The 20,719-nt window shown below is 53.9% G+C and overlaps 10 protein-coding genes across 10 annotated transcripts; 6 read left to right on the forward strand and 4 right to left on the reverse strand.

Annotated features, from left to right (window-relative positions):
* Window positions 1-610: 610 nt before the first annotated feature.
* M409DRAFT_25921 (uncharacterized protein) lies at window positions 611-1,138 on the reverse strand (the record flags this gene model as incomplete). Its single annotated transcript, XM_033807880.1, has 1 exon — window positions 611-1,138. One exon carries the CDS (start codon window positions 1,136-1,138, stop codon window positions 611-613), a length of 528 nt encoding a protein of 175 aa, XP_033664626.1.
* Window positions 1,139-1,564: 426 nt separating this feature from the next.
* On the forward strand, window positions 1,565-1,858 carry M409DRAFT_68324 (uncharacterized protein; the record flags this gene model as incomplete). The annotated part of the gene is made up of 1 exon (XM_033817785.1): window positions 1,565-1,858. The coding sequence occupies one exon, from the start codon at window positions 1,565-1,567 to the stop codon at window positions 1,856-1,858; it is 294 nt and encodes a 97-aa protein (XP_033664627.1).
* A 769-nt stretch (window positions 1,859-2,627) lies between these two features.
* On the forward strand, window positions 2,628-3,958 carry M409DRAFT_57229 (uncharacterized protein; the record flags this gene model as incomplete). The annotated part of the gene is made up of 3 exons (XM_033813564.1): window positions 2,628-2,845; window positions 2,902-3,013; window positions 3,074-3,958. The coding sequence occupies 3 exons, from the start codon at window positions 2,628-2,630 to the stop codon at window positions 3,956-3,958; spliced, it is 1,215 nt and encodes a 404-aa protein (XP_033664628.1).
* A 181-nt stretch (window positions 3,959-4,139) lies between these two features.
* Window positions 4,140-5,105, reverse strand: M409DRAFT_25924 (uncharacterized protein; the record flags this gene model as incomplete). The annotated part of the gene is made up of 1 exon (XM_033807881.1): window positions 4,140-5,105. The coding sequence occupies one exon, from the start codon at window positions 5,103-5,105 to the stop codon at window positions 4,140-4,142; it is 966 nt and encodes a 321-aa protein (XP_033664629.1).
* A 776-nt stretch (window positions 5,106-5,881) lies between these two features.
* On the reverse strand, window positions 5,882-8,894 carry M409DRAFT_25925 (glycoside hydrolase family 3 protein; the record flags this gene model as incomplete). Its single annotated transcript, XM_033807882.1, has 7 exons — window positions 5,882-6,874; window positions 6,929-7,917; window positions 7,982-7,997; window positions 8,058-8,204; window positions 8,258-8,483; window positions 8,541-8,743; window positions 8,796-8,894. The coding sequence occupies 7 exons, from the start codon at window positions 8,892-8,894 to the stop codon at window positions 5,882-5,884; spliced, it is 2,673 nt and encodes an 890-aa protein (XP_033664630.1).
* Window positions 8,895-9,953: 1,059 nt separating this feature from the next.
* Window positions 9,954-10,559, reverse strand: M409DRAFT_57232 (uncharacterized protein; the record flags this gene model as incomplete). Its single annotated transcript, XM_033813565.1, has 2 exons — window positions 9,954-10,100; window positions 10,290-10,559. The coding sequence occupies 2 exons, from the start codon at window positions 10,557-10,559 to the stop codon at window positions 9,954-9,956; spliced, it is 417 nt and encodes a 138-aa protein (XP_033664631.1).
* Window positions 10,560-12,483: 1,924 nt separating this feature from the next.
* M409DRAFT_57233 (uncharacterized protein) lies at window positions 12,484-14,262 on the forward strand (the record flags this gene model as incomplete). The annotated part of the gene is made up of 1 exon (XM_033813566.1): window positions 12,484-14,262. One exon carries the CDS (start codon window positions 12,484-12,486, stop codon window positions 14,260-14,262), a length of 1,779 nt encoding a protein of 592 aa, XP_033664632.1.
* A 512-nt stretch (window positions 14,263-14,774) lies between these two features.
* M409DRAFT_25928 (uncharacterized protein) lies at window positions 14,775-15,855 on the forward strand (the record flags this gene model as incomplete). The annotated part of the gene is made up of 2 exons (XM_033807883.1): window positions 14,775-14,869; window positions 14,928-15,855. The coding sequence occupies 2 exons, from the start codon at window positions 14,775-14,777 to the stop codon at window positions 15,853-15,855; spliced, it is 1,023 nt and encodes a 340-aa protein (XP_033664633.1).
* Window positions 15,856-16,653: 798 nt separating this feature from the next.
* M409DRAFT_25929 (uncharacterized protein) lies at window positions 16,654-17,598 on the forward strand (the record flags this gene model as incomplete). Its single annotated transcript, XM_033807884.1, has 1 exon — window positions 16,654-17,598. The coding sequence occupies one exon, from the start codon at window positions 16,654-16,656 to the stop codon at window positions 17,596-17,598; it is 945 nt and encodes a 314-aa protein (XP_033664634.1).
* Window positions 17,599-18,088: 490 nt separating this feature from the next.
* M409DRAFT_37199 (uncharacterized protein) lies at window positions 18,089-19,849 on the forward strand (the record flags this gene model as incomplete). Its single annotated transcript, XM_033810688.1, has 4 exons — window positions 18,089-18,433; window positions 18,496-19,255; window positions 19,315-19,449; window positions 19,500-19,849. 4 exons carry the CDS (start codon window positions 18,089-18,091, stop codon window positions 19,847-19,849), a joined length of 1,590 nt encoding a protein of 529 aa, XP_033664635.1.
* Window positions 19,850-20,719: the final 870 nt, after the last annotated feature.

The following is a 20,719-nucleotide window of genomic DNA, read 5'->3' on the forward strand; positions in this document are numbered from 1 at the left end:
TCACGGACAATGGCTTCTTGTCAACCGATCCTTGCAAGAATGTTGACAACAGCCCACAATGTCTTGGACAGTGCCGACTAAGGTTGATAAACTCCTCGACCAGTCAGAAGCTTCCAAATGTAGCAAACATTGCAAGCAAACTCAGAACGCCACGACATCGTGTGACGCAGTGTGAATCACGAAGCCCTTGGCGTTGACATTCAATTCCATGAAGTTATAATGCTATAACTTGTCTTCTTCGGCGTCTGCGAAGTCGGCGAGAAGTATTTCAGGGACGGATAGAGAGGTGACGTCGGGGATGTCAAGTCCTTTCCGGCTTGGTTTGGGCCATGTTCCTGGAAGCTATCCGTTAGCGTCGTCGTGCAAGAGCATGGTACAGGTGAAATGAGATGCACCTTGCCGCTGTCATGCCCGGAAAGGAAAGCGACGTCCGATGGGGTAGCCGCTCTGCCGTCTCCCTTGTGCACTGCGAAAGCTATAGTCCGACATTGCGGTCTTCATGTCTTCGACCACTGGATGAGCAGTCTGACGGACCATGTCCTGCCATATTGTGATGTCCTGCCATCTCGTTGTCGTTGTCGTTTTGCTTGTGGTATCTCGGCCATATTTCTCAGCCTTCATCCAATCCAATGCCTTCGTCTTGCTGCCCATCTTCATCGCCGTACGTCTCCTCCATAGTTGGAATCTTGACGTCCCACTTCTCTGCTCCTTCAACACCCTCTCCACCATCTTGATCTCCGTTCTTGAACTTGAATGCAACAACATCTGCATTCCTCAAACCGGCGCCTTGTGGACACTCCTTCATCTGAGCCGCCGACGACTTCGTGCCACTTCCGGCAGTGCTCTTGCCCCTTCCTTTTCCACTGGCCTCCGAGCCCTCCTCGTCCTTCTCGATCGTCACGTAGCCCAGATTCAAGTTGTTGCGGTCGACAGCTCGACCAAGTTGGATTTGGTCTGGGTTCTTTGGGATTTGCTGGCCATTGAGTTCGCCTGATGGATTGGTCTCATCCAAGGCTTGGAGAAGCTCGGCACGGACTTCAGATAGGTGCTGTAGAGGATCGACTTCGACCAGAAGCGTTGTTCGATGGTGCTTGAAACGGAGTGTCCACGTTCGGGGAGTGGGTTCAGTCGCCGGCATATTTGCAGTCGCTGAAAGAGCGACAGACTGCGTGATATGCCTTGCAACAGTTCAGGGTTTCGTCTTTGTTCGTATAAGTGAGTGGGAAGATGTTGACGGGTTTGGAATGGAAATGAAGTCGCAGGCAGCCGTCACGTGCAAGTCTTGGCATCATGTTCGGGAGGATTTGGCTTTTAGCTTGCTTCAACTTCCTCTCTTCTTCAATCAACCTGACTTGCTGTCAGGTAGCCATTCAAACAGGTATGTTTCTGCAAGCTCATTCACTCGCTTCACCATCACATGATGTTATACAATATATATAGCATGTATTACCCGACCTTGCAATGGGGACACCTTAATATTCCTGATTCACACTCCGAATTCCACGATCTACCTCAAACCAAGAAGACGTTACTTGGAGGCTAACTTACAGAGAAGACAGGCACGATGAGTAGTCCGAAGGCTCCAGCTGGACACTTCACGCTCCTCTACTTCGCTTCATCAAGTTCGTACACAAGAAAAGAGTACGACTTCCTGCCAGCTCCGCTCCCAGTAGTCCAGCTATTCGACAAGCTGGAAGAAAGGTACCCAGGCATCAAGGAGAAAGTCCTGTCCAGTAGTGCATTGACGGTCAATCTCGACTATGTCGACTTGGAAGAAGAAGCGAGTAAAAGCGCGAAGGGCATGAGCATTGCAGAAGGGGATGAGGTTGCCATAATACCACCTGTCAGCTCAGGATGAAGAAACGGGACCGAATACGATGTTTGATGACAGCGCCCTACTTGGATTGCATGCAGGCCTCTTTGGATATTCCGCAACCGATACCTGGCATCTCGTTTCCCATATCCACTTTGACCAATGAAACAGACTTGCCTAGCGTTGTCAGGATTGACCGCCTCCTGGTTGTTCGTCGTGTCGAAGATCCAGATACGGAGGATGGCCTTTCCTGCAGTCAACAGCAGGATCCAATGAGAAACAGGAGCAAAAACACAGAGGTCTAGGGTACAAAGAAGAACAGCATTTACAGAAGTGGGTGTAGAACCACATGGAAAGTTGGGTTCACTGCTTGCTCGATATCCTGGGTGGACAGCCGCTATGTGAAGAGCTCCATTCGCCGCCTTCATAGCAGGCTTCTTCCTTTTCTCAGCCTCCTTGCGATCACGCGTACACAAGGCTTCTTACCTCCTTGTTACGCTTGAAAGTGGAAGGCCTATCACCAGCACTCTCGAGCTGTCTAAGCATTGCGAACTATGATTGAGAGGCTACTTGTTATAGGAATTAGAGGGATAACAATGCTACGCATTCCATTTTGAGCGGGACGACGAGGGTACAATACCCTCGCAGCTGCCTAAACGTATCAGGCTATTAGCCCGGCGACCCGTGCGACAAGGTTGAGTCAATAATACTGATCTTCCATTCAATGTCCATTTCTGAACATTCTCTGGCACTTCAGCAAACGCTCCGCCTGTACGCTTTTGAAACAAACTCGCCGCAAATATCGACAACTCTCATGTCCGCGAAAATGGCCACTTGGCTGCTCATTGCATCTATCTCGTTCCTGCTCTGCTTTGCGACACCAAGTGCACAAGCAGCAAGCCTCATGGGGCCAGTGGCAGTGCAGCCGCAGGAGTATTATCGTCCCAGTCCTCTACCCAGATGCGAAGAGTGTCCCAGTGTCGACCAACTACGAGCGCCAGGAATCGGACTGGCACTGGAGATTGATCATGGGTAAGTAAGAAGTCGACTCGTCTTTCTGAAGGTGTGAGCTGATCAATAAAACCTAGTACTGCTGTGGTGAGGCTCCATGAATGGGAACTCTACGACGTTGCTTTGATCGAAGGCGATGCCGACTTCACCGCCCTTATGCGCAAGTACGCGACTGGACCGATAAATCGCGTACCTGACCATTTTGACACCAACTGGGAGAAGCTGCAGTACATGAGGAAGCGGGCGTAGAGGCTGTCGAACAAACTTCTTGGCCGTCCAGCGACTCCAGAGACTGCTATTCTTGCCTCCATCGTATCAAAGCTCATCAAGGCCACACAAACTTGGCTGGACGATGAGCATGCTGTCGCCGCGGCAGTGCTGAGCTCTCCAGACCACATCGCCTTGACCGACGAAGAGATTGGCGACGTCTTCGACTATCTGAAGATCAACAACCTGATGAAGGTGAATGACCCGAATCCACTCTACCAGCTCTATGCCACGTCGGCTGCATACGCAGGCTACGGCAAAGGCTTGTGTCATACCTACACAGACGCATATGAATGCGAACGAGAGGAATGGAAGTTCCCAGAACAACGTGTGCTACATGTTGATCTCAATCTCGAGGCTTTGAGCGGTACAATCAAAGGCCTGCAGACGGCAAAGGATGGATCTGTATCCGCGAGTTTTGTCGACCCGGATCTGGGACTTGTTAGACTTGTCTTGCCGGCTGCGGACGATACCGAACAGTACTGGACCGCCGTCAGCAATCGAATCCGAGAGCTTGCGAAGACTCTGGAGCGCTATGTCTACATGCCGTACGTGACTCAACTTCTCTTGACTGGTCCTTCAGCGACAAATGAGCGGTTTCAGGCGGCTGTCAGGGAAGCATTGCACGACCTCGTGAGAGACGAAAATGTGCTCGACGTCCTTGAGCACGATAACATGGTTGCCAGTAAAAGCAATGAATGGAAATCACTTTTCACCTTCGCGACCGCTCGAGGAGCAGCAGAGATAGCCAAGCGTAGGCAGGGAGGCCCGGTCAACTGTGCTCAGAGCGATGAGTGCAGACGGAGGAGAGAGGATGTTCACGGCGAGCCGCAACCAGCTCTCGTGAAGCAACGGCCGGAGCTATGAAGATATGACATGTAGCCTATTCGTAGGAACAAAAGGAATGGTACGGATGAGCATATTTTGACGATGGTTTTGATTTGTTTAATCCTACATGTATTTTCACCCCCACTGGAGTCTGGAACCCTCGATCCATATCCGGGATATGGCTATTGCAAATGAGACCTCTCATCCATCCTGGCTATCTTCACAACTCAGGGATCACGATCTGTGGCTCTCCTGCTCTGACCTTGAACTGAATCGGCTTGCGGAGAATCACAAGGCTCAACTCAAGCGGCACCGCCAGAGAAATCATGTACGTGGGGTTGACTCCAAACCTCGCCTTCATGGCGCCCAGGAAAGGTACCCAGCAGGCGACGATGAGCATCATCTGCGCTCCAGCAGCGAAGACCCACGGAGTAAGGATGAACTGGATCGCCCAGTAGATCTCGAACATTCCCTGTAGGCGAACCGGTTGCCCCAATTTGAAGCGCAGTGCATTCGTTGAGACGAGCAGCATAGTCATCTGGCGAGCGAGTAGAAGTCTCTGCATGGGAGCGATGACAACGAGAGCGATAGCGGTGCAGATGGTGTTGCCTTGGATCTTGAACAGGGCTTCGACGAGCAGAAGCGCGAGACTTACCGTTGCTGTTCCTATGCCGGGAATCAGGAAGCTGAACGGCATCACCGAGATTGGGTGCACCCACTCTCCTTGCTGGAGCTGGAGTTGGATCTGGTCTTGTACAGACTGGGCTTTGTCCGGGAAGAGCTCACGAGCATCGAGTGGGCAATGCGAGATTGACGCCAGCGTCGATCGAATACACGAGTCGCAGAAGATGTGGCCGCATTGCTTGATCTTCACTGGACGGCAGTAGTCTTCGAAACAGATGCTGCACTTACCTGGAGGGCTGCCTCCGAGAGTCTGGATGACAGTGTCGATGCTCTTGTTCGGTGGCGAAGCCTTGCCTTCGACTGACTTGCGCATGCTGGAGGGGCGATACACCAAGATGTAGGTGATTGTCTTCTCGAAAAAAGCCACGAAGATGTCCATGAAGTAAGGCATCGCGATGAGGATGCCGATGGTGTGGACGATGAGCATCATCGTGGTGCCTTGGGGGAGAAGAGCGAGCTTCTCTTGCAGCAGAGTCGAGATGTCTGACCAGGTGAACGACATGTTGGCGAAAGTTCTGAGGTTGGAGTTTTGTCGGCTGGAGTCGTTCGATGTAGATGTTTGATAGCGTTCGCCTTTCCAGAAGGCCTGTGTGTGGAAGGAACTGGTGAAGAAGAAACGAAAGAACAAGATACCAATGTGTGTGTTATATATCATGCTCGAAGTGCCGATATCTTGAATGGCATTTCAGCTGCAGTCTCCTTGGTACAATCTTTTTGTCGGCCTATCCACAACAATGGGCTTGTTTGATGGTCCTCCTGGGAATAGAGTCCTACGGAGAAGATATCACTGTTAGTGGTGAGTCCAGCCTTGTTCTTCTTATTCTTGAGACGATTGCTCCCTTTCTGCTTAACCCTACCCCCGAATTATCTTCTGGCTTCACTCTTCACATCACTCCTTACATCACTCAAACCCTCACTCTCCACATCACCCATAGGATCACTTCTCACCTCACCTCATTCATCACTGCCGCTTCCATCTCGAGACTTGAAGCTTCCCCTCTTGATCCGCACCCTAGACGACAGTCACACATGGACTGAGGACAAAGAAGAATGGATGGGAATGCTGCGCGTCATTGGAAGGGCTTTTGAGGTACAATGTCTTTGTCTGGTCGGTCCAGGACAAGGGGTCAGAAGGGCTGGGTTGGGTGTCTGATGCTAGAGGTTAGTGGCTCGACGACAACAGACAGATGGCAAGAAGTTTCAAGTCCATTGCAACGCTAAGTACCTAATACTTATACACCTCCATCATAACTCTCTCTCATCAATCATCCCACCTCATCACGACAACGTCGCCACAAGCGGCAAATCCCGACTCGAAGCCCCCACAAACACCTTCTTGGTCGAATTCCTCACATACCAATCCTGCTCCCCCGAACTCCAAGAACTGACATCCCTCCTCGTAACCTCATACACAAACGTCCGCGACTCGCCCGCCTCAATCCACAACTTCTCGAAACCCCTGAGTTCCCGGACGGGGTCGTACGGACCGCCGCGCGAAATGTACAGCTGCGCGACTTCGTAGCCGGCGACGGGGCCCGTGTTGGTGATGGTTGCTTCGACGCGGTAGACGGTTTCGTAGAGGGAGGGGTTGCCGCCGGGGGCGCCGCCGGCTTTGGGGATCGGTTGGGCGGTGCCGTCGGTGGCGTTCTCTGGGATGAAGCCGGGGAGGCCGTAGTGTGGGTCTGCGGAGGCGGCGGTGAGGTTGGTGGAGTTGAGCCAGGGGTAGTGGAAGAGGGAGACGCGGGTGAAGTTGGCGGGGAAGGTGTAGTCAGCTGGGTTCTTGCTGAAGTTGCCGAAGGTTGGGGCGGGTTTGGATTCTCCCATGTAGGGGGTATAGGGCGAGGTGTTGACTTTGGTGACTTTGAGGTCGGTGTAGTTGAAGGTCGTGTAGGAGAGACCGTAGCCGAACTCGTAGGTTGGCGTGATGTTGTGGAGGTCGAAGGCGCGGTAGTCGATGAATTTGCCCTCTTGGTGGTCGATTTGGGGGACTGGGTGGTTTGGCGTGTAGAGGACGTCGGCGCCGTAGTCCTTGCGATTCTTGCCGATAGTGAAGGGGAGCTTGGCTCCTGGGTTGACACGGCCGGAGAGGACGTCTGCAATGGCGTTGCCAGTCTCCTGGCCGGGCACGCCAGCCCAGAGGATGGCCGTGATGTTCTCGTGATTCTTGTATTTCTCCAACTCTACAGGGCCGACTGAGTGAATGACGAGGATAGTGTTGCTGCAGTTGCCGGCAACTCTCGCGAGAGCCTCATCAGCACCTCCCCAGAATGTCTAGAGTACTTGTTAGTCTCGTCTCTCATTTCGTGTGGTGGGGGGCTGACTTACAAGATTGTTACGGTCACCCAAGTTACCGTCCACCTGCAAGTACCATTCGCCAGCATTGCTGTTGGCAAACACGATGGATACGTTGGAGCGCCGGGCGAGCTCGCCAATGTACTCCAGTCCGTAGTTGTTGAGCACGCTCTCATAAGCGCCACCATTGGAGACGACCTCGTTCTGAAGCGCAGTGTCCGGAGTGACCAAGTAGGTGAAATCGGTGCTTCCTGAACCCCAACTCATTGCGAGACTGCCGTTGTTGCATCCTCTATCTTCGCAAGAGTTTGGACCGTCTGGGTTGCCACCAGCATCGTAGCCAAAGACCGCGGTCAGGGGCTCCTTGCCAGTCAGGGGGAGAGCGCCGTTGACGTTCTTGAGCAGGACAGTGGACTCGGCACCCCACTGGCGAATGAGCTTGCCATGCTCACCACGAACATCGACGTGGTCGTTAACCTGGGTCACACCGCCTTCGCCCACGTAGTAGTGCTCGTACCCGTAGGTGTCCTTGGTCCAGGAGGAGAAGTTGATAGGATCTCTCTCGATCTCTCGCTCAACGTAGAAGAAGCCAGCCATGATACGCATGGCCATGTCGTCCAGTCTCCAAGCGGGAACAGTGCCGTTGAGAACTGCTGCGGTGAGGTTACCGCCGAACCAGGTCTCCACGCTGTTGTATGAAGTGGTCTCTCCGGGCATGGTCATGTCGAGACCGGCGAGCGTGCTGGCAACACCAGAGTGTGTGCCGAGCCAGTCAGACATGACGAAGCCCTGGAAACCAAGTTCGCCCTTGAGGATGTAGTTCAGGAGGTATGAGTTCTGGCATGCCTGGCTGCTGTTGACCTGATTGTACGAGCACATGATCGACGCAACACCAGCCTTGACTCCGTCGGCGAACGGCCACAGGTACATCTCGTGGAGGGTCTCGTCGTCGACGTTGGCAGAGAAAGGCTCGGAGATGTTGAAGCCATAGGCCTCCGAGTCCGGTTTTAAGCGGAAATGATCTGTTGAGTCTAAGGTCAGCCCAGTGACCGGAAAGTGAACAAGGCACGAAGAAGCCTCACGAACCTTGCTCGTTCATGATCTGTTGAGTCAGAAGTTAGCCCAGTGACCGGAGAATGAACAAGGCAGCAAGAAGACTCACGTAATGCTTTCCGCAAGCCATGACACCCTCGCTCTGAATACCCTTAATGCTCTCAGCGAACATCACACCAGTAAGCGCAGGGTCAGGACTGAAGCCCTCCCAGTTTCGGCCGCCCTCTGGGACACGACCAAGAGGACCAGCGACAGGCTGCCAAAATTGTCAGCCCCTTTTCCACTCTCCAATCGTCAACGTATTCGTACCGCAAGCTGGATATCAACGCCCTTGCCCTTGTGCTCCGCTCCCATTGCAGCACCGCGGTCAAAGGCCACTTTCTTGTCCCAAGTGGCAGCGACGTTCACGCCGGCGGGGAAAACGGAAACGTAATCGGCGAATCGAATACCGCTGGGGCTGTCCTGCAGACAGAGGGAGCGGAAGGCAAGGCGTGGGATGCCACCGGTTTGGCCGACGCAGCGTTCGAGTTGCCATCTGGGTGTTCATGTCAGCCAATGATGCTGTATGGGTGTATCGAAGATCTTTTCATACCCAGTACCGGTTGTCAAGTTGACCTTCTCCGTGAGAGTAAGCTGGCTGACGAAGTCACGAGCCTTCTCGTAGGCTTCGCTCCAGTCTCCAAGACCCTCAGTCCATGGTGATGGGTACTTGGGAGGGCTCTGTTGGAATTCCTTACTTCCTTCGACTACGACTGGATCCTTGGAGACGAAGTCTGGGTAGACAGTGTCTGGGAACTGTCGAAACTATCAGTATGACCCATCGTCTTCAGGCTGGATAGGCACACACAGGAGAGCCATAGTTGTTCTTGCTAGCTGCGAGGTTGGAGAAGTCATAGGCACTCGCCACGCCAGCAGCCGCAAGGGCCGTAGCAACGAAAGATCGCATGGCGTCGAAGAGAGGGAGAGTCAAAGAATTGGAGAAGAGCGCGACCTAACAGAAAAGTCTCCCGCGAGACCTACCTTTCCATCTTATACCTCGCGCGTCCAACTTCTTTTTCGCCGGAATATCCGCGAAGCAACCACCCCATCAAGCGCGTCGGCGGAGCCTGTGCCAGAGCAAACGCATATCGATCATCGTCGACTCGTCAGATGGCCGGCTTCGAAGCTGCTGGTGTGGATCCGACAGCGAGTGGTGCGCGGTTTCGGTTTGGGGAGGTGAGGCCGGCAAGCGGCGGTGGTTCAAGGCCCTTCCTCGGTGCTCCATACGAACAATTTCGTAGTCTGCGTCGACCCCAATGGAGGCCCAGCTTCTCGCTACGGAGAAGACCCGCCTCCATTTGTTCGTTAGGCTGGGACTGGGGTTCCACGTGAGGTTGTTGATGGGGAACTTCTTTGGATGGAGGGAGGGGATTTTTATAACAAGATGAAGTTGGGAGACATTTTCAAGGTACGAGATGTGTTTGGCTTTTGAATACGATCGACAGTCGAATTGCTTGGTGTTCAAGATGTTCCTGCATGAGCTCGCCAAGAGAGCAGGGATTCAATTCGTGAGGAACTTCGGGCCTCCATGCCGTCTGTCGGCATGTGGGTGAGAACGCACCAGTTTCTGCTCCATGTCACAATGTCATGTGGTCGTGTCTTGGTGGATCCCATGAATGCCTCGTCTCGAAGCCGCATGCTTCGTTGCCGTTGCTAAGGACGTCATGATTATCGCTGGCCAAATTCTGCTTGATGATAACTTGGTCTGGTCTGCGCATTCGCAAGTGGGTTTCCAACTCGGAAACTGCCACTTAGATGGGGACTCTATAAAGACTGCAATCAAAGAAGATGCTTCATTAGCAATTCAAATTCGTTCATTATAACACACCGATGAAGAAGACTTTTCTCCTGTGGGGGCTCTTGCTAACCATTGTTGATCTGCTAAGACATCTCATGCCACTTTCCCAGACTCGAGAACACCGCCCCATCATTCATTGGGATGGACTTCCAACCATTTCTGAGCCATTCACCACAGCTCTGGGAGACACGCACCCTCCAGCAGCTCTCGATTCACATCAGATCGGCCGCCATAGTGTCGAAAAGCTCGATGCGCGAAACAGAGACTGGATTGGTGTCCTGTCATGCGCACATTGCCGGAGAATCTGGATAGAAGCTGGAATCCATCAGCATCTACTGCTCCTTTGAGGAGAAACGACCATCACCTCTGCGAAAGCACAGTGAAGTGCTGCACCAACGCGGTAGCCTTGGCTTTCCCATGCCTGGGGACAGGACATGCGCTGCTACTCAGAGTCTGCTGATCGCGTCAGTACAGCTTGATCCCTTGAGTCATGGTCCTGCATACCAGCTCTGATGGCTGTTGTTCTACGACGGATACCAGCGAGCCGTGCACTTCAGGCTTCAGCACTGGTGACCTTCGTCCCACCTCCTCGACCGGTTCGTCCAAGTCGAACCCGAGATACCTCGCAGCTCGTTGGCCAAAAGAGGGCATCTTGCGCAGCTTGATCGATGAGGCTTTCTTCTTCGGACGCTGGGTATGTTGCTGGCTTGCTGCTGGCGTATTGATTACTTGGCAAGAGAAGAGGAATGCCGACTCGGCACCTGGAAGTGGCATGTTGAATAAAGTCGAGGAAGGGAAAAGCCTCACGGCGAGGTATTGTTAGTGGGTGCGCATAGCGTGAAGGGTAAAGTAGTAGATGGACCACCGGTGAGAGAAAGCTATGATGGAGAAAAGCTTCCGGAAAGCAGAATCCTTCAAACGTCGGGATCGATCTTGCGTAAAATGAGGAGTGTCATGTCAAGAGCTTTCCATCTGGCCGACCATTGGTACTCTGACGACAGTCAACGTGCTGTTTCATCGTCGATAAAGCAGGTTTGGGACGGCCGTTATGGGTTGTCTCATGCCGGTATGTCAAGGTTGCGGTATGTTTGGTACATCGGGCCGTGGAAGAAGGAGATGGAGCCAGACTTTTTCGGTGCTCGAAAAGGTCTTCACACAGGGCGGAGAGATTGGTAGCAGTTGTTGCCAAGTTGTAAGGCTGACACTGTCCCATGAAAATACCTCAAAGTGTAATGGGTACCAAGCGGCGGACAGCAGGCCCGGAAGTCTGTTCGTCTGTTAAGGCAGGGATGATGACTTTCCGTTGATCGGTCTCAGAGGTGCCAGCACATTGTTATGATATGCACTTGGCTGATGAAGAGGCTGGTATGAGATGGGATGTGGTCGGCACCTAAGACTTGATCACCGCTGCCATTGAATCCATTGGTATCAGCATCATTCAGGCCAGTTGTTGGTATATGGGCACAGCAGGCGGCCGGAGACATCTGCGATGGCATGGATATGGGCTGTTGCATGCTATACATGCAGGCCGTGGTCAGCAGTGTTAGCTAGACGACGATTGGCTTGCTGCTGGTGCTCTGCACTTCTTCCAGGCCATCTCGGTCTCGTTGAAGGTGTGCGAGCGAGGATGGGCAAGCGCTAGTGTGGTCAGTCAAGCATCAGGTGAGAAGCATGCCGTTCTCAGCACGGCACATCCTGGTGCTGACAACCTAGAGCACATTCACGCCTGGCCGAAGCTGTCGGAATCGAATACCAAATCCCCGAACAGTGTGTCTTCCAAGATGGTGATGAAAAGGAATGTCAAAGTATGACGCTGCGATGTGGCGTTGTGCATGTGACGCGAACGGCCAAGAAGAAGCAATCTGTATAAGCGCTGAGGATGGACACCCTATGTCTTCCAGATGTCCGTACGCGGATCCTCAAGAGTAGTATGCGCTGTTGTCAAGGGGATCGTCTCGCACATAACCCAAGTCGCGGAAGGAGGCGGGTTTCAGTGGTCGTCGTATAGTACAGCCTCCCTTGGCGTGCAAACGAAGTTTTCGCGCGACCGAGATCTTGGCCATGCAGCATTGACTTTGGGCCAGTGCAGGCTGTGTCTGCAGGTTTTGCAGCAGCGATTGCGTTGTACAGCATGCGACGACGCTGAAAATAATAGCTGTGAAGGCAGCAGGATATAGGCTGGCCATGCCCCTATTATTATTGTTTACGTGCCATCACACGACACTTTCAACGGCCCATTCTCCGCCAGAAAGAAGGAAGTCTTCTTCGATGAACGGTCGTGGCGTGCGGCTGCTTGAATTGGCAAAGTCCACTGGCGCTAGCACACACAAAGACGTCAGTGCCGCGGCACGTGAGCGTTAGTGCCTGAAGATCCTGGGCTGCCCACACGATCAACTTCTTGAATTGTCTCTGCTGCTGGAGCTCTCCCCTACTCTCTCCTCTACTCCCTCGCCTCCGCCGCTACACGCTTCCTATCCACCTGCGAACACCTACCACACTCACTTCATTTGTTGTTCGGCATTGGAGTGCATCCTACCCATCGGTCAGCACGTGCGCTGCGGCTGACGTTGCCTGGCTCGGCGTCAGGAGAGATCTGGAAACTCAAAAGTCCTGCTGTTAAATCCCGCGCCGCAACACAACAACACCCCCGGCTTGCCAACACTGCTGTCGCTACAACCACCTGTGCCCGCTGGCGGCAATGGCTTCGCTGCTATCGGGCTGGAACCCCATTGTCTCGTTTCCCAACTACAACGGCCCCTACGAGGTGGGAACCGTCGATGTCGAAATACCCGTAGCCGACCTCCCTTCCCCTTCAGAAGCACCGGATGGCGCTGCGCCGACGATAGCTTTCCGAATCTTCTATCCCTGTGCGAAACCAAGCTCGTCCGAGCAAGACCGCCCGGTGCGATGGATTCCGCAGCCTCAGAGAGCGACCATCAGAGCGTTTGCCAACTTCATTGGAGTCAAGTCACCCAAGCTCTCCAACCTCATCTCGTACATGCCACAGCAACTATACTGGATCACACTACCCGCGCACCGCAACGCGAGACTGTTGGATGCGCCTACCAGTAATGGGAGGTGGCCCGTGACCTTCTTCAGCCACGGGTTGGCCGGTAGTCGCAATGCCTACAGCTATGTTTGCGGGGACCTGGCGAGTCAGGGCATGATCGTGATTGCGCTCGACCACCGTGATGGCAGCAGCCCGATCCAATACGTGCGCGCCACCCAGAACAGCGAAGCGCACATCGTCAACCCCGTCAAGATTAGTCATGAGCCGGGACCGGAAGTGTACAAGAGCAGAGACCAGCAGCTCCGGATAAGAATGTGGGAGATTAGCATGGCTTTCGAGGCGCTGATGAAGATTGATGGAGGTCAAGCAATCGAGAACCTGGACATCAACTCCGGCACGAGGCGCAAAGAGCGAGTGGAAGTGCTATGGCAGTTCGACAGCATGCTGGACATTCACCGAGCTGGGAAGGTCACCTGGGCTGGACACTCCTTTGGAGCGGCTACCACGGTGCAGCTGCTGAAGAGCATCTACCACAAGGAGCGCCCTGCCGATGCCGGTCGGCCTCTGATCGTACCCAACGCGGATGCTGCTGTGGTGTCCCAGATCATGCCGGAATCTCCGACGTTGCTACTCGACATGTGGTGTCTCCCTCTGCGCTCGCCAGACCAGACCTTCCTGTGGGACAAGCCTCTTCCTACGTACGCCGTTGGTGGACCAGCTGGCGCCAATGTTGTCTCGGTCTTGTCAGAAGCCTTCTACAACTGGGAGGACAATCTCAACATCAACAAGCATATCGTAGCGCCGCCGACACTGTCTCGGCGACCATCCACAGCTCCACGACTTACACGAGACCGCGGCAGACTACTTCCAAACTGGGCGCGACTGCGCGACGAGTCGCCCTCGAAGGATTCGGGTTACGCATCCGAAACCTCGCGCTCACCCATGCGATCGTTGACACGACAGCGTAGCAGGGCTAGTGGCCTTACTACCCCATCGCAGACAACAAACTCGCAGAAGAGTCGTCTGTCGGTGCCGAGCAAGACTTCATCAAACACAAACTCGCCTGTACGAGGCGATGGTGCACACATGTTCTTTGTCCAAAAGAGCCAGCACTTCAATCAGTCGGACTTCGGCCTGCTTTTCCCCTGGATTGCGAAGCGTGTAACCAAGGCTGAAGAGCCTCAGCGAATCATGCAACTCAACAACCGCGCGATGGTGCAAACGCTGAGAGAGGCTGGCATTGAGGTAGCCGGCTCGAATGATGCCGAGATTCTGGACAAAAGCAATGAGATACGACGATGGGTACATATACCTGTGGAAGACGAGGCCGAGGCTACCAACGCCGAAGCCATGGCAGCGATTACACGCAAGCTGTCCATCATCTCCACTACTGGACGGTCGATTGCACCTCCACGAGACGGCATGACGATGGGTCAAAAGACGGAGGCCCAGCTTGAGGCGCATTAAAGTAAGGGAAAGAAGGATACAACTTTAGAGGAGTTTTTTCGTTTGGATTGGATTGCATTTTTCTTGGGAGGAGTTTAAAACAAGCGAGCGACTGGTTTCTGATACCCAGCATCAGCGAATGGATTCTTGCATTGGAACGGATTGCATTGGAATAGGGCGACAAAAGGGATTATATTTGCTTGACATTATTATGGGATGGAGGAGGATGGGATCATGTACAGATACACCTCTCAATGAGAATCCGCGGAGGCAGGCGAGTCTTCTTTGTCATTCACATCATTCGCGCCCCTGCCAACATCCCACGTTTGTTCGAACTCTAAACCTGACATGTGATTGCGCTCGCATGCCAAGACACGCATGACGAAGGCGAGACGCGCTTCCCTCATTCGCCGTCCTGCGCCGTATCGCGCGATAGTGACCACCAACATCGCCGCCCAACGTTCAATATGTTGGTGCAGACCTAGATCACACCTACAACAACCCTCCTGCGAGAAGGAAACCACAAGGCGACGATGCCTCGCCCACGACGCGGCTCCACGACCTCGAGCACCACCGCCTCTGCCCGCGATGTCCCCGCCATGGGCGGCCAGGAGATGGGGTCTATGTAGTGAGTTCGCGAACACAAGAGCACATTCAGAACTACAAACTAACAGTGGTAACAACAGCGACTACCTCGCGAAAATCATCCTCCTAGGCCCGTCGGGCTGCGGGAAATCCTGCCTCCTGCACCGCTTCGTCAAATCCGAATGGCGCGTCCTCTCCTCGCAAACGATCGGCGTCGAATTCGCGTCCAAAATCGTCAAGGTCGGCGTGCAGGGCTCCCGGCGCAAGAGAGTCAAGCTCCAGCTCTGGGACACCGCGGGGACGGAGCGCTTCCGGAGCGTGTCGCGCTCGTATTATCGAGGCGCGGCGGGCGCAGTGCTGGTGTACGATGTGTGTAATCAGCGGAGTTTTGCGGAGTTGCAGACGTTTCTGAATGATGCAAGGGCATTGGCGAGTCCGCAGTTGACGGTGGTGGTGGCGGGGAATAAGGCGGATTTGGTGGAGGCGTCGACGGCGGGGTTGGCGGAGGAGCAGCAGGTGGAGAGGCCGGCGGTGTGGAGTGGGAGCCTGGTCGAGGACGATGGAGCGAGTAGTGTGGGTGGGAGTTTGCAGAGGAGCAGTACGATGGGGATTAGTCTGGGGAGTCAACAACGGGCTACGGTGAATGCTACGGGGAGAGCTGTGAGTGGTTCGACCGCGGCGAACTGGGCGAGTCAGAATAGAATACCTGCGGCCGTGGAGGTCTCTGCTCTGAGCGGAGAGGGCGTGGATGAGGTGTTCAACAAGCTGGCGAGTACGATCTTGACGAAGATCGAGCTGGGGGAGATCGACCTGGACGATCCTATGAGCGGGATCCAGTACGGGGATGCGGATTACTATCGCTACGACGACGGAGGCTCGAGTATCAAGTCCGGAGGCCTGACGAGTGACGGGTACGGGGGGAGTATGAGACGAAGGAGAAAGCGAGGAGGCTGGGGCGAGGTCTTCAAAGTCGGACGACCGAGCAGCAGTGCTGGAGGTGGTGGAGGAGGGCGGAGAGGCTGCTGCTGAGCACTGAATCGACCTCGACAGCACGGCGTTTGTTTTGGGTCTTTGTTCTCTTTCGCGCGTTGTACAGCTTGCTGCGTTGCTGCGTTTTAGAGATACCCTACATCATTCGCTTTTTTTTTCTCTTTGAGACTGGATATATAAGTGGAGTGTGGGATTGTGTGGGGATTCGGTGGATATGTGGGATGAGACGACGGCTGGTTGTGCGATGGTGTACCTAATGTTAATGATCACGCTGATGTTGTCTCTCTGGGCCTTTCCTAAGGCTTGTTGCGTGTCTCAAGATCTCGAGGGCTGGGACATTGATCGAGTCTCTTGGAGCTGTGGATGACATCTCTCAGGAGTTGAAAAAGGCCAACACTATGCCTCCTTCGAGCTCCCTGTGCGTCCACTGGCCGACCTCACAACCTCGATGGCCTTCTGGAAGCCATCCTTCTCGATATGCCCCTGGCTACTACCACGGCCACGAACCGTATACACAATACAAGTACTTTGCTTATACACCGATGCTGAATGGCCTTGACTTGGGGGTGGAGTGAATGTCCTGAGCTTGTGAGTTCCTCCGCGAGAGAACAAAGAGATTGTCGAGCTGACACGACAAAGGCATTGTATATATGTGTTAACCATAACACTTGGACAATGTGGCCCATCCATACATATCGCTCGAGAAGATGTTGGTTTTCTGGAGTTCTGTTCGTCAGAACTGAACGGAAGGACGAACGGAAGACTCAGAGAACACAACCCCAACAGTAGTAACCAGCACCACCAACCACCTCTCGACAAAGAACGAGAACCGACAGCATGACGAACCAGATCACCGCGACCCTACCCACCCGTGAGCAATTCTTTACCACGGGTTTCATCTCGACACCAGCCCCTGCTGACATCTCGATAACCGAATGTGGAATCTGCCTCGAGAAATTCCAGACTCCTGTGACCCTCAGCTGTCACCCAAGCCATGTCTTCTGCTTGGACTGCATCGCTCACTGGTTGAGGGAGGCTGACGCTTGCCCCTTGTGCAAGACGAAGCTATTCGACACCAATCCGATTCCACTACGACGACGAATCATCTACCAAGCCCACGACATTCTGCGCCAGCGTGGTCCCGCTCACAACATCGAGAACTTCGGTACTGGCCCCTACGACGGGACTGCGGTTGACTTCGACAACGTGATGTGGGGCAACGAGATTGCTGTCTGGTGGCTCGACAGTGGCTTCTTCGCCCCTGGCCGGTTCAATGACCGAAACGGCGTCCAAGCCATCGCTGGAACGGGTGTCATCAACATGGTGATACATGCCACGCCATTCGCCATGTTGGGCAACTACATCCCAGCAATCTCAGAAGTTCAGAACAGGCCATACACAGCCCAACAGAGAGAGCACTGGACTTTGGTGCTGACAGCTCTGCGCAACATCCTGAAGCAGAACGAGGGCCGGGTCATGGACACGTCCCCACAAGCCATGCTCAGCAAGCTGCGGAAGGTGATGAAGCACCTGCCCGACGTCTCACGCATTCAATTCCTGCGCCAAGTTCCTCATGGTCTTGAGGACGCGAGACTTCGCGCGGACTTCATGTGTCTCCTCGATTTCGTGGCCGTCCTTGCGCAGATCGAGAAGAACCGACTCGTGGTCGAGAATGGAGGTCCTCTGGGTCAGCCAGGCAAGTGGACGGCGAAGCTCAAGTCCGTGAAGCGTCTCTTCACGCCCATCCGTCGATTTGGACGCTGGTTGGTGTCAGATTTGTGATTCGGAGAACCGTGAGGGACGATTCTAATGTAGGATGGAGATGATGGGCACATTTTGTACATTTATCACGGAAAACTGTTTCGGTAAGTATCTTCCACTTTATTCTCTTGAAATCTTGATCTGTAACCCCTTCAAATTCCCCAATTTCCACTCCACTCTCTCATAGTGACCTTGACGCACGCCATGACACCATTTAACGAGGCCCATCTACCCAGCATTAGCATTTCTCCACACGGGTCGGCATGGTGGAGGCCGAGTTGGAGATAGGTATGCGGCTCGACACTGGAGTCTGGAGATGTCTCGCTCTCGCTTGGCCATAGCCTGCATATCAAGAGATAGGCCAAATGTCGAACGATGATTCGTTGTCCGGCTTGAACATGCATTGAACGACGACGAGGTGTGCGGTCCGGTTCGATTGGTATATTTGATCGTCTCAACGAAAGAGCATTACTGTTTGGTAGTTGGATTACTCCGAGGCTCATCGTTCAACATGGCATACGATACCGACGCTGTCCAACCTGCGACGGTGGACTCAGAGAAGACTGCAAGAAAGACTAAGGACGATGTCGAAGTCACCACGGCTCCTTCGATCTCAGAAGGCATCGTGGGCGAGAAGATCGCCCTTGACACCGTCGAAGCCGAGCATGAGTACACGCAAAAGGACTACCGCCGCCTGCTATGGAAGATCGATCTCTGTTTGCTGCCATTGATGTGGTTCTGCTATGGCATGCAGCAAGCAGACAAGACGGCGACCAGTGTCATGTCGGTCTTTGGGATCAGGACTGATACCAACCTTCAGGGGCAGCAGTTTTCGTGGTTGACGACGATCTTCTACGTGAGTACATCCGTCACCCCGGCCCACTTGGCAACAAAGAACTAACACTTTCATGCCTCCAGCTATCATACATGGTCGCCGAAGCCCCAGGAAACTACCTCATCCAAAAGTTCCACGTCGGTCGCTTCCTAGGAGTCTGCACAATAATCTGGGGCATCATCGTCCTCTGCATCGGCTTCGCCCACAACTTCGCCGGCTTAATGGTCCTACGTTCCCTGCAAGGAGTTTTCGAATGCACCATCTCCCCAACCTTCCTCCTCATCACAGGCTCCTTCTACACAACCAAAGAACACACCCTCCGCGCCATAATCTGGGGAACAGCCAACGCGGGAATGAACGTGGTCACCGGCCTGATCAACTACGCCATTGGCGATGCAGCCAACGATAACCCTTCCGGCCTGCGAGCTTGGCGAGGCATCGCTTTCTTCCTGGGTGGATTCACTGTCTTCTTGGGTCTTCTCGTCTTCTTCATCCTTGGCACCCCTCGCGAGGTCATGTGGCTGTCAGAACGCGAGAAGAGAATGGCAGCCGCGCGTGTCGTCTCTAACCAGACAGGCTCCGATCGTCAGAAACACACGGGGTGGAAGTGGAGTCAAGTGAGAACCGCCATGAAGGATCCTCAGACTTATTTCTTCTTCTTCACCAACTTTGCTTTCGCCATCCCTAATGGCGGCACCACGACGTTCGGCAACCTCGTGTACAAATCCTTTGGTTTCACGTCTGAGGAGACCCTTACGAAGGAAACGATTCCGCAGCATGCATTCTCGATTTGTTGGTTTCTTTTGGCGGGGTTTACGTGTTATCGGTGGAAGAATCTGAGATGTAAGCGAAGCCCATTCCATGCATGTTGTTCAAAAGAAGACCGCTGACACGAAGGCTAGTTTACTGGATGATGTTCTCCCTCCTACCAGCATTCTCAGGCATGATGGGCCTTGCTCTCCTTCCAAAAGACAGCATGCTGTGGACGAGATGGGGACTGTACTTAATGACCACATGTGGCACCTTGCCAGGGCTATGTAAGTCTCCGCCTCCTCACCACCACACTCCCTGACTAACAGTCCAAAAGTAATGTGGACCATGCTCCCCTCCAACGTCGCGGGCCGCACCAAGAAATCCATCACCGCAACCGGCCTCTTCATGGGCTACTGCGCCGGCAACGCGACGGGCGCCCAACTCTTCCAGGAGAAAGACGCCCCCGACTATATCCCCGGCTTGACGGGTTGCGCGGTGGTGTATGGGCTCGAGATCGTGCTCATGTCGTTGTGGCGCACGTGGTATTGGTATCAGAATAAGCGGAGGGATCAGAAAGTCAGGGAGATGGGATTGGGTTATGAGGAGTGTAGAAGGATGGGCATGGTTGCTGCCGAGGAGGATGTGACGGATTTGGAGAATGTGCATTTTCGGTATCAGATGTGAGGCGCCGCTTTACAGCCGGAATAGGAAAGAGAAGGTTACGATGGTACGAAAAGGGGTGGTTCAGGTGGGTTGAAGCACGTCCGTCCCTTGGTGTTCACGGCCAGGGTCGCCCGCAGACATTTCTCGAAGGCGTTGCTGTGAATGTCTTGCTCAGCCTTCACCAGACAAAGAGATGTTGTTCACAATGGCTTTGTGTCGTGTGTCGTGTGTCGACCACCTCTCTTTGTTTCCTAGCAATACTCGACTGCGTCCATATATACACTACATGCCTTGTGTCCTTTTCCTCACACCAGTTTCCCCCCAATCACCATTAACGTTCAATATCCTACAGCATCAAGACCAAAAACCCCGTTGCACCCCTGACTACTGAAGCTAACATCAGTGCCCAAGACGACAATGCCATCTCGCGCTGAATTTTTCGCCGGGCTGACTGCTTCGGCCGATCCACCAGAGAACGAATGTAGCATCTGCTACAACCCCTGGACTGATGCTGTCAGCCTTCCTTGCGCTCACATCTTCGACAGAGAGTGCATCGAAATCTGGTTGAACGGACCTCGTGTCAACACCTGCCCGATCTGCCGCGCTGTCCTCTTCGACCTGCCTCAACAACGTTCTCGTGCTGATTACCAGCTTCCGCCAGGCACTCGAACCGCCGCACCTGGATCGCGGGCCCATAGAAACTTGTTTCGCCGCGCTCTGCGCCTCTCCGGTCTCCGAGAAGATCGATCTGAACAGCGCACAACGCTCGAGACCCTCACATTCGGCCCTTACCTGGAATCCGAGATCTACGATGCGAGTGTCGTCGTTGCCCAATTTTTGAGCAGAGGGGCAGGTCAAATCAACCAAGGTGAGTTCTTCCTGAACACGCCT

The sequence above is a fragment of the Zasmidium cellare genome (assembly GCF_010093935.1).
Source record: "Zasmidium cellare ATCC 36951 unplaced genomic scaffold M409scaffold_29, whole genome shotgun sequence".
Lineage (NCBI taxonomy): Eukaryota > Fungi > Ascomycota > Dothideomycetes > Mycosphaerellales > Mycosphaerellaceae > Zasmidium > Zasmidium cellare.